Source organism: Salvia splendens, chromosome 17, assembly GCF_004379255.2.
Source record: "Salvia splendens isolate huo1 chromosome 17, SspV2, whole genome shotgun sequence".
NCBI classification, from domain to species: Eukaryota; Viridiplantae; Streptophyta; class Magnoliopsida; order Lamiales; family Lamiaceae; genus Salvia; species Salvia splendens.
The window spans coordinates 1,608,079-1,623,492 of NC_056048.1; the positions used below are offsets into that span (position 1 = coordinate 1,608,079).

General features: G+C 42.9%; 2 protein-coding genes and 1 pseudogene across 2 annotated transcripts; 1 reads left to right on the plus strand and 2 right to left on the minus strand.

Annotated features, from left to right (window-relative positions):
* LOC121775400 lies at positions 1-1,339 on the minus strand (annotated as a pseudogene).
* A 1,030-nt stretch (positions 1,340-2,369) lies between these two features.
* Positions 2,370-4,473, plus strand: LOC121774014 (cannabidiolic acid synthase-like). Its single transcript, XM_042170930.1, has 2 exons — positions 2,370-3,080; positions 3,497-4,473. Exons 1-2 carry the CDS (start codon positions 2,370-2,372, stop codon positions 4,385-4,387), a joined length of 1,602 nt encoding a protein of 533 aa, XP_042026864.1. The 3' UTR covers positions 4,388-4,473.
* A 555-nt stretch (positions 4,474-5,028) lies between these two features.
* On the minus strand, positions 5,029-6,726 carry LOC121773666 (berberine bridge enzyme-like 8). Its single transcript, XM_042170568.1, has one exon. It carries the CDS (start codon positions 6,716-6,718, stop codon positions 5,141-5,143), a length of 1,578 nt encoding a protein of 525 aa, XP_042026502.1. The 5' UTR covers positions 6,719-6,726; the 3' UTR covers positions 5,029-5,140.
* Between the last annotated feature and the right edge of the window lie 8,688 nt (positions 6,727-15,414).

A 15,414-nucleotide genomic window follows, 5' to 3' on the forward strand; every position in this document is an offset into this window, starting at 1 on the left:
CTATTTGGGTGAAACAGGAATGCTTTGCTCATTACTGAAGAAATTATCGGGATCAACAATTGTCTTTGATCTTCACCAATCTATAGAAATTTTCCTTGAAATATTTTAGCCCATAGACCTTTCCCTGCTCATAGCTATCTCGACCATTATCGATGATTCCGATGTCGAGATCTCTATAGTTCAAAAACGCCTCCCCGGGCGCCGCTTACACGTATGACGTCATATAATCGAATAGCTGACGCGCCAAATTCACGTATTGATTCGCCGCCACCTCGCCGCCTTCTTCCCAATTCTCCGCATACTGTAGCTTCGCAATGTTGCCGGCTCTGTGAGGGAAAGGCTTCGCCCACGACGGAATCTCCGCCATTCTACCGCCGTAGGGGTAGAACACCAACTCCGGAGCTTGCAGTTCCACCATTTTCTTCAATATGAGCTCGACATCTGGCTTTGGAATCGGCTTCTTTAAGTAATCCGATTTCCTTTTTAGGTAATCGACTTTCCAGCTTAAAACTGCTCCAAAATAGCACTGATTCAATCCAGCTCATTTCCAGGCAACCTGTTTCTATCAATTCCAATTGAGGAATTTTCTGGTGCATAATGGAAAATAATTCCCATGATGCACCAAGGAACATTGCGACGAATCTAGCCCGATTCGTCGCAACATTCAAGACGTTCTCATCCTGATAAAAAGCTGCGGCGGCAGCCTCTACGTAACGGTACACGAGATTCGTCAGATTCTCGTTATACAACCGTTTTGACTCTGTAAACCGTCACTTTCGGCGGGATGGGGACGAGCTCGATTTTATACGACACCACGACGCCGAAGCTATACCCTCCGCCGCCGGTGATCGCCAAGAACAGATCCTCGCGGTCTAGGAGGCGCCCGCCGGCGTCGACGATGTTGTCGACCGAGAGGCCGTGCGCGCGGATCATGTTCCCGTAGCCACCCCCGTCGAAGTGGCCGCCGGCGCCGACCTGGGGCAGACTCCGGCGGGGAAGCCGAGGGCCGCGCTTTTCTCGGCGATGGCGTCGTAGACCTCGCCGAGGATCGCGCCGGCCTCGACGTCGACGGCGCGGAGGTTGAACAAGTCTAGTATGAAAAAATCGGGGAAATCGGAGCAGTAGGAGAGGCCTGAATGCGGGAGATTTGGAGAGCGGTGAGGATGAATTGGGGCTTTGGAGTGGAGGAGGAATTGAAGCGGAGGTTGTTGAAGTAGTTTTGGAGGAGGGAGGAAAAGGAGGAGTTGTTTGGACTGTAGAGAACTGCAGAGGTCGGACTGGAGGGGTCGGAGTGGTTGTCCAGGCACCGGAGGAAAGACTGGTCAACTGTTAAGGCTGATGAGAGAGAAAATAGGAGAGGCAAGATGAGAGAGAGTGTTCAAATTGTTTTTATTCAAGTTTCCATTTTTATTGTTTCTCTGAAATTGGATTGAGTTGGATTTGCAGTATAAATTGAGAAGATGAATTTAGATATTATCGACAGGCTGATCATTGATATTAGCTCTTATTGTATTATTCAAATAATAAAATAAAAAATATTTTTTTCCTAACCTTTTAGAAGTTCAATGAAAGTTCAAAATTAAAAATAACTAACAAATTCCGGGCTAAGAGTGTGTTATAATGCTAATTTTTCTTAAATGACTAACTAGCTAAAAATGTCAATACGATTACATTAAAATGTCAACACAAATAGTTAGCGACTTAAGAAAGTTAGCGACGGATAACACCTCTTCCGGGCTAATCCTATTGAATTATAAGCTATTCAATCTATTTAGAGTTTTAGACTAATCCACAATTTTTGGATTAAAATAACATCCCTATGTATACACACAAGCGGCCACAAATAGAACATCGAAGGAGATAATCCCCTACCACCTTATTTTGTCAAAAAATTTCAATTATAAAGTATTTAATTATATTCAAATTTCATGTAAATAATTATATAAAACTCCTAACAATAATTTCAAGCACCTAAATTCTTTGAATATTTCAAATCATTTTCCTACTAATCTTTTATTAAAAAATACGAAGTTTTACAAAAACTAATCACGACGGTTAATATGCTTAGACACCAGCTCAATATTTGTAACAACTTTAGTTAATTCTATAAATTGCTAGGTCTTTGAATAACTTTTGTTTTTTATGTCTTTATATACGAACAAAGATAAATCTTTTTCCGTATATACCTAAGAATTAGATAATTTAATTTGACCAAATCATTTGTTGCCGGAAAAGAATATAATAAACCTCTTTACTTATTCAAACTTACCCTATTAGTTTAATAAAGTTTTCATGCAATGTTTTGCCAATTCTCCATCTATAAAAAGAAAAAGAAAAGAAAACAAAGAACACAAACTCATCTCTAAACCATGAAAACTCCAACCATTTCTTTGATTCTTCTTCTCATCTTTTCGTCCTCATCGGCAGCTTCTGCCGCCGGTGACTTCCTACAATGTCTGTCTTCGAAATTCGACAACTACTCCTCGATTTCCAACGTTGTTTACACCACAAGCAATTCATCATACACTTCCATCTTGAAATCTTCCATCTACAACCTCATATTCGATACGGAATCTACACCGAAGCCGCATGCGATCATAACCCCAGAACACGAATCTCAGATCCCGCCTGTCATACACTGTGCCAAAAAAGCTGGCCTCGAAGTCAGGACACGAAGTGGTGGCCATGACTACGAGGGACTATCTTATGTATCACGAGTCCCGTTTTTGGTCGTTGATTTGATCAATCTCAGTGAAATCACAGTCGATGTCGGGTCAAAAACTGCGTGGGTCGAAGCTGGTGCCACCACCGGCTCGTTGTATTACAGAATCGCGGAGAAAAGTCCGGTTCTTGGATTTCCGGCGGGTGTTTGCCTAACACTCGGTGTCGGAGGCCACTTCAGTGGAGGAGGCTATGGCTATATGCTTAGAAAGTATGGTTTGGCTGCCGATCATGTGATCGATGCAAGAATTGTCGACGTCAATGGTAGAATTCTAGACAGAGAATCAATGGGCGAAGATCTGTTTTGGGCCATCAGAGGCGGTGGAGCTGCCAGCTTTGGTGTAGTTGTTGCCTGGAAGGTACTATTCAAATTCGTCCAAATATTCTGTTGAGTTAGTTAATATTGGTTGCAGTCTACAATATTCAGAGACTCGTTCTGACATGAGATTTCATTAAAATCAATTACTCTATCCGTCTCACAAAAGATGTCTGATGACATGGATTTAAAAAGATTTTATTTAGTGTTTTAAACCGCTAAAAGAAAATATTTATAAATATATATTCATACGAGTGAGAAAAAGTAACTGAAATAATAACGAAGAGATAAAATATAATTAGATATATTAATGATGATTTAGATTTTTTTTTAAAATGTACTATTTTTCATTAGTCATACTAAAATGCACTAAAGTATTGATAATTAGAATAGCCCTATATAGTAGTTGAAATTATGCCTTTTACACTAATGAGTATGTTTTGAAATTGATATAAACAGGTACAATTAGTGGATGTACCTGAAAAAGTCACCATATTCTCGATAGCCAGAACGTTAGAACAAAACGCAACCCAACTCATCCACCGCTGGCAATATGTCGCTCCCCACATCGACGACAATTTGTCAATGGGAATCATGATAACCCGGTCGAGCACCGTACAAAAAGGAACCACACCGACCAACCGCGCCTCCTTCACCGGGCTCTTCCTCGGCAGCGTCGACAAATTGCTGCCGCTGATGCAGCAAAGTTTCCCGGAGCTCGGCCTAACGCGAGAAAACTGCACCGAGACGAGCTGGATCAAATCCACCGTCGCCTTCGCAGGAAACCCCATCGAAACACCGCTGCAAATCCTGCTCAACAGAACTCAGCCCCAAAAAGGATTCTCCAAACAGAAATCAAACTACGTGAAGCAACCAATTCCTCAACAGGGCTTTGAAGGACTATTGGAACAATTCTTCAAAGCAGAAGAAGCTACGAGAGGTTTATTGATGCTCGTTCCTTATGGCGGGAAAATGGCGGAGATCTCCGAATCCGCCATTCCTTTTCCTCATAGAGGCGGGAATCTGTACATGATCTCTCATCGGGTCGGTTGGGAGGAAGAAAATGCTCGGGATTCGGAGAGGTACGTAAGCTGGTCGAGGAGGCTTGAGGACTGCTTGACTCCTTACGTTTCGAGTAATCCGAGGCAAGCGTATCTCAACTACAGAGATCTCGACATTGGAGTTAATAATGATGTGGGGGGGACGAGCTACGTGCAGGCGAACGTTTGGGGAAGGAAGTATTTCAAGAACAATTTTGATCGTCTTGTTCGGGTAAAAACCATGGTTGATCCGGAAAATTTCTTCAGAAACGAACAGAGCATTCCGTCGTTGCATTCCAAGTGGAAATGAGGGGATTGAGAAATCAATTTGTGTGGTGCTTGATTATGAATAAGGCCTTGTTAAATTTGTGTTGCATTATCTTTTGTTGGGGTAATATACTATGCTAACTTTGATGATATAATGAAATTGTTAATTTTTTTTCTGCTTTTCTTCTCAAAGTTAAATACTCCCTCCGTCCCCGATTAATTGTCACTCTTTGACCGGGCACGAGTTTTAATAAAGGTAAAGAAAAGTTGGTTGAAAAAGTTAGTGGAATGTGATACCCACTTTTTATATTGATTTTATAATAAAATGTGAGTGAAGTGAGTTAGTGAAATGTATGACTTACTTATCATTTATGGTAAAAATGAAGTGCGAAAATTATTGAGGGTTGGACCGAAATGGAAAAGAGTGACAATTAATCGATGATGGAGAGAGTAATTTTTAAAAACCCGCAACAGTAAAATATGAGACATTTATTAGACACAACAAACAGAGAGTAACTTTTAATAGGGACGTTTAGTTCATTAGAAAAGATAATAATGAGATTTGAGATTAAATTAGTCACACCTCACAAGGGTACATGTAAAATGTAATTTTTGTACTAGACGGATCAAAATATATTGTGCCGAACTTTTGAGAAAAGGACAAGCAAACAAGATACGTGATCATAGCCTAATAAATTTATTAATTACAATAAAATGATACATATTCTTCAATTCCATAATCACAAATCTAGCTATACTAGTCCAATTCCAATCACATATACATATATTAATTCGATCACTTCTTCCATGGGAATACTGGAATACTTTGTTCATTTCTAAAGTAATTATCCTTATCAACTCTCGTCTTCACCTTCACCAACCTATTGAAATTCTCCTTGAAATAGCTCGAGCCAAACACCAAACCTTCCAAGTAGCTATTCCTCCCATTGTGGTTTACTCCGATGTCGAGATCTCTGTAGTTCAGAAAGGCTTCGCGCGGGGCCATGGACACGTACGGAGTCATAAACTCATACAGCTCTCTCGTGAGAGTCAAGTACCGGTTCGCAGCCTCAGCGCCTTGCTCGTTCCAGTTCGTCGCGTATTGCAGCTTCGCAATGTTACCGGCCCTGTGCGGAAACGGCTTTTCTGATGCCGGAATTTCGGCCATCCTCCCGCCGTACGGGTTGAACGCTAGCGCGGGAGTCCGGAGCTCCACCATTTTCTTGAATAGGAGCTCTAGCGCTTGTTTTGGAATGGGTTTTTTCAAGTAGTCCGATTTTCTTTTTAGGTATGTTAGAGACTGCGGAACCCTACTCAGGAGCTCTGTGACTGGAGTTCCTGATGGGAAATTTGTCCAGAAAAGAACTGACTGGGCCCAGCTCATTTCCTGACAATCTGACAACAGTAGTCCCAATTCAGGAAAGCTGTTGTCCATCAGGGCTACAAGGTCCTGCGAGTTACCAAGGTACATCGCGAGGAAAGTAGCCCTGTTGGTTCCGTTGACCACATCTAAAGTCATCCTAAGGAAAAGCTCCTTAGGAAACTCGCCCTCCGCCACCTCCTGGTAGCGGTGGACGAGATCGGTGAAATTTTCGCCGTAAGTCCTCGCGACTCGGAAAACCGTCACGGTTTCCGGGACGCGGACGATCTTGATTTTATACGACACCACGACGCCGAAACTCGAGCCCCCGCCGCCTGTGATGGCCCAGAAGAGATCCTCCCCCATGGCCCTGCGGTCCAGGAGGCGGCCTTGGCCATCGACTATCGTCGCGTCGACGACGTTGTCGACGGTGAGGCCGTACTTCCGCATCATGTTGCCGTAGCCCCCGCCGCTGAGGTGGCCGCCGACGCCGACGGTGGGGCAGACTCCGGCGGGGAAGCCGTGGACGGGGCTCTTCTCGGCGATCCTGTAGTAGACTTCGCCGAGCGTCGCCCCGACCTCGACCCACGCGGATTCGTCTTGGACATCGACTTCGATGGAGCGGAGACGGAACATGTCCAAGACGAAGAAGCCGGGCTCGTCGGACCAGTACGACACGCCTTCGTAGTCGTGGCCGCCGCTTCGGATTTTCATCTGCATTTTGTGGGCTTTGCCGCAGAAGATGGCGGTTTGAATGTCGGAAATTTGGCCGGCGGTGATGATGATTTGGGGTTTTGGAGTGTAGGATTCATTGAAGCGAAGGTTTCTTATGTAGTTTTGGAGAATTGAAGAATATGAGGAGTTGTTTTGAGTGTAAATTAGGGAAGAAATGGATGAATTGGAATGGTTTTCAAGGCATTGAATGAATGCATTGTGGGATGAGGTAGCAAATGTGAGAGATTGAAGAAGGGAGAAGAGGAGAGATAGTGATATTACACTTCTTGAATAATTCATTGTGTGGAAAATGTATTGTATTTTTTTTGATATTGTAAGAGGGTTTTGAGGTGAATATATATAGGGAAATTTTTGAGTATTAGGGCAGACACGTTTGATGCAAATTGGATAATAATTTGACATTACAAAATTTGTCTAACATTTGACATTTGAAAATTTCAAAGGTCAAAATGTTTGGTTTAACATGAGTTGTTAATTTCTAGCATGAATATTTGATTTATGTGAGAATTGTAGGCGACACGTGCATTTTTATATGTAGAGTTTTGCGATGACTAATTTTACGTATACAAGATGTTAATTGTTTTTAGTTTACAAGGGAAATTAATATGAAAATGTGACATTTATGAGTGTATAAAATGTCTAAATTAGCTGCTATTAATTTGGGTTTGAAAATAGGAGGTAGAACTAATATTATACTTCTCTTCTTTTCAATTGCTTTATCAATGTATAAAATGTCTAAATTAGCTACTATTTACACAATTGAATACTACTTCCTCTCTCCCACTGAAGATGATCCATTTTCTTTTTAGTTTGTCTCATAAAAGATAATCTATTACTAAAAATAGACATCCTCTTATCTATACTTTATTCCTCCTTTCTTACTCTGTTTTCTTCTCCTAACACACAAAATAAAACTGTATAAATTCTTGTGCGGCTCAAGGAAAGAGTCATATTCTTTGGGACGGAGGGTGTTATATGTAACACTTTTTGGTACGTTTTCGTTAGAGTGTGGAGCTTGAACGTACTGAACGTACTAAAAAAGTATGACTTGATATTACTTACCATGTAACCAAATGTAGTACCCCCCCCGTCCCATAAAAATATGTGCACTTTCCATTTTCGTCCGTCCCATAAAAATATGTGCATTTCATTTTTGGAAAATTATATCAATTTAATAATGTAGGTCTCACTATCCACTAACAATATTTTAACTACCATTCTCCCTCTCCCTATCTATTACTTTACCATACCATTCTCATCCCTCTCTCTTACTTTACCAATTTTGTCTTAATTCTCCTGTCATACCTATTACTCATATTTTTATGGGACGGAGGGAGTAGTAACTAATTGGGCAATTTGATTCATTTTATTTTTATTTATGTAAATGTTATTTCCTAACAACGATCATTTTTAGATTTATGCTTGACCGCTACTTAGGGATGTCAATCGGGCCAGCCCACCGGGTTTCGGGCCAACCCTATTCGGGTTGCGGGTCAATCGGGTGCGGGCTAATCGGGCTGTTATTTTTCTGGGTTATAAAAGTTCAACCCTAACCCTAAAAGCTCGGGTTTCGGGCTAGCCCATCGGGTTAATCGGGTTGCTATCGATAAAATTAACATGCGATCAATCCAATAAATAATGGTGAAAATTAGTTATATTTATCAAATATAAAATATTTAATTATTATAAATTTGAGATATATGTTTAAACTCAAACATAAACATGATCAAATACTAATATTTGAGATTTATGCAAAATAAAACATAAACAAGAAATTTTAAAGCATGTTTAGAAATTTAAATATATTTTTAGTGAAATTGAAGTTTCTAATTCATTTATCTATTATTATATTAATAAAAACTTAATATATAATTTATATATTTAATATATAAATTGAAAAGTTATTTTTTCAGTAATCTATATTATAAAATAATCAATGAAGTGCCGAATTAGAGTAAAACAAATAGAACAATATAAAATTTATCGGGTTTCCGGGCCAGCCCATCGGGTTTTCGGGTCTGACCCTAATGGGTTGCGGGCTAATCGGGCTGTAATTTTATCGGGCTAAAAAATTTCAGCCCTAACCCTATAAATTTGGCAGGCTATTCGGGCCAGCCCACGGGTTGCGGGCTAAATTGACATCCCTACCGCTACTCATTAAATGATTCATATTAAGTGATAATTAACAGAAATACGTCAGCCTAATCTCCCACTAATAGAGATGATTCTGATTTAAAAACGATAAATGGAATTCTTAGTTGACTAACATGATAGGTAATTATACTGCTGGCGTAGATACATCAATAATTGAAAATATATTCAATAGATGAATGAGATCGTTGAAAGTGTATAATTAACAAGATGTCATTCCATAAAATATAAACACTGACCAATGTAAAATGATAACCGGATGAGATTAAATATTTGACTTCAACAGTACTCTTTGATATTACAATTATTTATTCTGGAAATTATAATAAAAACTATAATTCGGATAAAAATTTGAAATCAATTGGGAGCCAAATCATATATGCTAGTTGACCAAATCTAAATCGATGAATTTTAAGATCGAATACACAACACATGTTACTTTTGTGTTTTTATAGCAAATCGAATCTGTATTTATTGAAAAAATAATTTGCATATATTGTAAAAGATATTTCTATTTAATTCAACATATATATATATATGGATGTATTCATTTCCTTTTTGCATATTTTCTCCTTTTTCTTTCTTGATCTCAGCCCCACGATTTTGTCATCCGACGGTTAGATTAGTGCCACGTGTCATTTAATAATGCAGATTTTCTGTTGAATAATGCACACCGACTAATAATGCACCATTATAGTGTAATAATGCAGATTTTCAGTTGAATAATGCACACCGACTAATAATGCACCATTATAGTGTAATAATGCAGATCATCTGGACCTTTGATGAATGAGATCTAACGGCTCATATTAAGAAGAATAAAGGATCTAAGGGATGAATAGGAAATATATTGTTGAAACACATCTTATCTTATCAAATATATAATATTAATCCTATTAATGTAATTGCTAGTCAATACTTATATGCTAATTGATTAAGTTGAGGTTCTAGAAATTTATTAATATCCCCTAAAAACCTTCCTAATAGCAACTCAACAAATCAAAAATCTAAAAGTAAACCCTTTTAGTCGTATGTGTTTGAACTTCTTGCACGCATATATTAATTAAGTGAAAAACAACCAAGTTTAGACTTGATAGCTTGCACGAAATCAAATTAACATTTAAATAATTAGATTATAAATATTTATAATAAAGGGATATATCGAGGATTATGAAACGATACTGGAGTTCTGTAAGCTTGATTTTGTATGTGTCCAAATTCCATTAGGATACTTGGAAAGTGCAGAAACATGCTTAGATTAGTTTTATCGATCAAACATGATGGGGTACGTACTAAACAAGCCCAATAGCAGTGACGGCCCATCAGCCCAAAGCCCAAGGAAGAGTATCAGTTCGGCATTACCAAAGAGTTCGGCCCCAGCCTACAGCTCGGTAAAAGCCGACCAATCAAGCTCTACTCTCAGATCGGCAAACGCTGCTCGGCAATAGTTCAGCAGTTCGGTCTCAGTTTTCAACCGAACTGGGAGATAGTGGACTCATGCAGAACCTCCACGACCTCCACTACACGATCTATTTAGTGGTGGACCCATGCAGGATCTCATGACCTCCACGACATCCACGATCTAATTAGTGATGATGTAAGCCACGACCTAATTAGTGATGATGTAAGCCACGACCTAGTTAGTGGTGATGCAAGCCACGATCTTAGTTCAATGTATAAATAGAACTTAGATCAGATAGACAGAGGAGAAAGGAGAGCTCTCTAGACATCAAATATCATATAGCAAGTCTGTATTTGTAAGCTGTAAACCAGATCAAGCAATACAATCTTGCCCGCCTTTCTTCCCGTGGACGTAGATTTACCTCAGTAAATCGAACCACGTAATTCCTTGTGTCGTGATCTATATTTTCTTTTACCCGCATTTGTTACCATCAAAAATTCGCCAAACCATCACTGGCGCCGTCTGTGGGAAACAGAGAACCAAATCTGTGATAAAAGCGAGTTTTTGATCCTCTTCCACCAAAAAAATGCATACCAGATCACATAATACCCGTGCTTCCGTCCGTGATAACCATGAGGAAGCTAGTCCAGCCCGCAGGTCTGGAAAACAGCCTCGGGAGAAATCTACTTCCAGTTCTCACGGAGAAGGAACAAGCCGCTCAAAGACTCATCGCACCGAGTCTTCCCAGCAGCCCGATTTGAACGAGGCTGTCAAGTTGTTTTTGGCCGAGAAGCAGGAAGAGTTCTTAATTTTCCTGCAAAAGGGCCAAAAGCCGGAGACGAAAACGGTGGATTCTCCCTCCTCATCCAGACATGAAAGTCACTACCGCAGTAGTGCCGTGTCTTCCAGGAAGAAGAATCCTCAACCCCGACATGTTCCTGTTCCTCCTCGGTACCGGAATCACAGGAGAACTCCATCTCCTCCATACCGAAGAGATGTCGGGTTCGCCATGTACGGAGCATTGAAGACTCCGTTCTCGGACGATATCACCCGAACTCCCTTGCCACAGAACTACCGAACTCCGTCGATGACTTATGACGGGTTAGTGAATCCTCATGACTTCCTGGGACGCTATCAGTATAACATGGCGAACCAGGGTCTCAATGAGGTCCATATGTGCAAGCTGTTTCCCGAGCTGCTTATCGGGAACGCAAGAAGGTGGTTCGATAGCCTCCCCCAAGGCAGCATTAGATCTTACCGAGATCTAATAGATGCTTTCCACAGGAGGTTCTTTCAGAAAGCGGAAGCCCGAATCACTTCGGCTCAGCTGCTTTCTACACGTCAAGGTCGCGACGAAAAGATCAGCGACTTTATGACGAGGTTCCACAAGGAATGCCTACAAGTAGATGATCTCAATGATCTACTTATCATTTCGGCATTCCAAAATGGAATCCTGCCCGGAGCTCTCTACAGAAAGCTCGTGGAATGCAGTCCGCAAACAGCTCAAGAGATGTGGGACATTGCGGACCAGTTCTCCCGTGCCGATGAGGCAGACCGTCGCAAACGGTCTTTAGACAGCTCATCCCGAGGAGACGGGAGGAAGCCCGATCATAGCGATCAGGGACATCCTCGCCGAACTCCTTTTGGCGATCAGGGACATCCTCGCTGAACTCCTTTTGAAAGGATTCAAAGGACTCCGGTGCAAGACCGATTGGGGCCACGTCTCAACCCTGAGAAGCCGCCCGCTCAGCTCGGTTAGAACAAGCCAAAGGACAATGGGTAGAAAATCTCCCTCAAGTCCTATGGTCCTACCGAACTACACCCAAAACCTCCAACGGTGAAACTCCGTACAGTCTGGTGTACGGCACTGAAGCCGTGATTCCGGTTGAGATCGGCGTACTCAGTCCCCGAACTCTAAATTTCTCCTCAGAAATGAATGATGACGGACTGAGAGCCGAACTAGATCTGGCCGAAGAAAGAAGAGAATTGGCCTGCATAAAAGCAGCCAAGTACAAGGAGCAAGTAGCCCGGTATTATAACCAAAGGGTGAAAAAGCTGCAATTTCAAGTGGGAGATCTCGTCTTGAGAAACAACGAAGTAAGCCGAGCAGAAAAGCTGGGCAAACTCGAACCCACATGGGAAGGTCCATATCGGGTGTCAGAAGTCCTCGGCAAAGGGTCTTATAAATTGACTCACATGTCAGGAGAACAAGTACCCCGAACATGGTACATTTCCAACCTCAAGAAGTTCCATTTGTAAGAGACAGTCCGGTCAATCAGTCTTGTGTCTAGTTCGGTCCTAGGGGTATGTGCTTTCTTTGTTTTTTACTTGTTTTTCATGTTTGTCTATGTGCGTTTTGTCTGTCTATGTGCGTGTCGTCTCTTACAAATGTTACTGAGGTATCTTGTTCTTCGAAGGCTGATCCCCTTTTTAGAACATATATAAGCCAACGATTGTGAGTCCAAGCTTCTAAGGAGGATACAAGACCACAATTCAGCTTAAGAAACAAGCAGTTCGTCTGAAACGAACTGCAACAAAGGGAAAGTCCGATCCACGCGATAAAACTCGCCGAATTAGGACAAGGGAAAGTCCGATCCGAGCGATAAAACTCGCCAAATTAGGACACAAGCTTAGTCCGGTCAAAGAAATTTACTTCATAAGACCAAAGACGAGTCCGGTCAAAGAAGTTTACTTCATAAGACCAAAGACGAGTCCGGTCAAAGAAGTTTATTTCATAAGACCGAGGACCAAGTCCGGTCAAAGAAGTTTACTTTATAAGACCAAAGACGAGTCCGGTCAAAGAAGCTTACTTCAGAAGACCGAGGACGAGTCCGGTCAAAGAAGTTTACTTCATAAGACCGAGGACGAGCACGATGAAATTTTTTCGCTGAGCTGTAAATACGCAGTGATAGAAGCGAAATGAAAATTTCATTTATTAAATCTTGTTCGGCATATAATTCTGCTGCCCTACGAGAAGGCGTTACGCCATTACAAAGGACTATTCTACTGTCCATGGTTGCTAAAGTTGAACCATCTATTCACAAAATCCTCGTGAAGCCGAGTTCGGCCATTCCGGGCAGCTGAAGAATAAGCAGGTCGACGAGATGCTCTAATCGACCTACCGCCTCTTCCCTGAGCCCGGGAAGCTCTAGCACCTCGGCGGCGAAGAGTCTCTTCACGAATCATTTGCCGATCTTGCTCACTCATAGTCACCGCTCCTCTGCGAACTTCAGTCCGTCCTCGTCTTGACGTCTCTGGCTGTTCCTGAGTTCGTTGCTGACTTGGAGTAGGGTTTTGAGCAAGTGAATCAGGGGTTTGAGCTGGAGTGCGACCATCTGTTGGCGGGAAATGCCTAAGGAATCTCTCGATTGAGGGACGCCGGGAAAGAATGATGTCGTACCGAGAAGCCCAGCGCCGCAATGGTTTCACGACTTGTTGGCAAGCCGAGCTCTCCAGCGCATTGTTCCTCCGGAGTACATGATATTCCTCCCACAGTTCGTCAACTCGTTCCTGAACTTCAGAGATGGTCATTCCCCCGCGCCTGCAGATGAAATCCTCATACGCAGTCCTCTCAGCGACGGCAGTGTTCAGCTCGGCCTCCAGATCTTTCTTTTCGGACTCTAAGTCCTTATTGTCGGCCTCCAGCTTCACTAAACAAGCCAAGAGTTCGTCATTCTTCATCTGGTCAGCTATGGCTTTTTTCTCAGCTTCGTCTAAAGCGGAAGAGTACAGCCGCTTCCAGTGAAGTACCTCCAGCTCCTTAAGAGTTAAGAATACAAAGCAGCTATGTCAGTTCGGCATTTCATTTTACTGAGCAGGTAGTAAACCACAACAGGAGTAAAAGAGAGTACGAAAAGCTATACGAAGACACAAGTGCAGAAAGAAGAATTTTTTCATTCATAAGAAAAAATTTTTTTACACAAGGAGGGCTTCAAGGCCATTTTACAACAAGGAAGAAACTAAACTAAGAGAAGGGAGACGAAATCATACTCCGCCAGCTTCGTCTCCGGCTCCTCGGTAAAGTTCAGCTTCCTTCTCCTTGTCTGCCTCAGCTTCAGCCTCGGCCTCCTTGCTCCCCCCAGCCTGCTCGGTGCCCCCATCACCGATCAGCAGCACCTCTTGCTCGGCCTGCCTGTCTCCGGTCTGCTGATCAAGCTGCTCGGTCTCACCCTCTCCGTGGAAAATTGGAGCGGGTGAAACTGGCCCTAAGGAGGCAAAGATAGCCTCCATATTCTCGTCCCGGTCAGCTCGGCAACTACGAACTCGGTCAGCAGAAAGCAGGACCGAGGACGAAGCAAGCTCCTCAAGGAGCGGCAGACTCTGGAGACGAGCTGCTATCTCTCGGCCGTACAACGGCAGGACGACTTCGGGCCCCTGCTCGGCATTATCGGTCATCAGTTTCAGAAGATCACCGACAAAGGCCGAAAATTGATTGCTCAGAAAGAGTTTCTCCGCGAAAGCACGGAGAACCTCCCCTTGGGCAACCACGGCGGCAGCATCCCTCCGTTTCGTCTGCTCTCGCTGGATGACGAGCTGGTTTTTGGCAAACTGGGCTTCATCCTGGGCCGAGATCCTAGCAGCTCTGGCCTTCTCAAAGTCTGCCTTAGCCTGTTCGGCCTGGTGACGAGCAGCCGCCAACTTCCTCTGCATCTCAGCATAGTCGCTGGACGCTTTAGAGAGTTCGACTGCGACGAGCTTGCTGAGCATGCTATTCCTCTGAAAATGGAAAAAGGAAAGAGTCAACAGAGGGGCCACCAAAAAAACATAGGAAAGAAGCAAAGCCAAAGAATCAAGAAGAGAAGTTACCTCGGCAAAGTCCGTTGGCCATGCAAAAGGCTCACAGACATGCTCCGAAGGGGGCGCCAAGACGATGTCTCTCTCCGGCGCTCTTGGGGGCTTCTGGGTCTTTCCCTTCCCCTTTGCCGAAGTCGACTCCGGCTTTTTTGGATCCGAAGAAGAGGTCTTTTGCCTCTTCGGATTCTTCTCGGCATCAGGCGCCGAGCTGGTAGCCTTCTGTTTCTCCGGCTCCTTAAGCTCGGAGGATTTGCGGCTAATCTTATTTAGCATGTTCACTGCCAAAAAGCAAGAAAGCAAGGTTAGTTTTCGCCACAAAAGCAGTAAGGCACAAAAAAGAATTCCTCACCCTCGGTCTCTTCGTCCGAAGACGAGGAGTCGAACACGAAGTCGCCCTTGACGAGCTCAGACTCCAGGTACTGCTTCCTAATCATAGGAATCTTATTGAGCTCGCCCTCGAGCTCGTCCAACGGTTCTAACCGAGGATGAGGAATCACGGACTTCGGCCCTCTCCAGGGAAAGCCCGGAGCCGCTGTCCTATTATAAAAAAAGAAGCGATGTTGCCACTTTGGCCACTTGGTTTTGCAGAAGGCCCTAAAAGGCTGTAAAGGGATCAAGTAAAACCAAG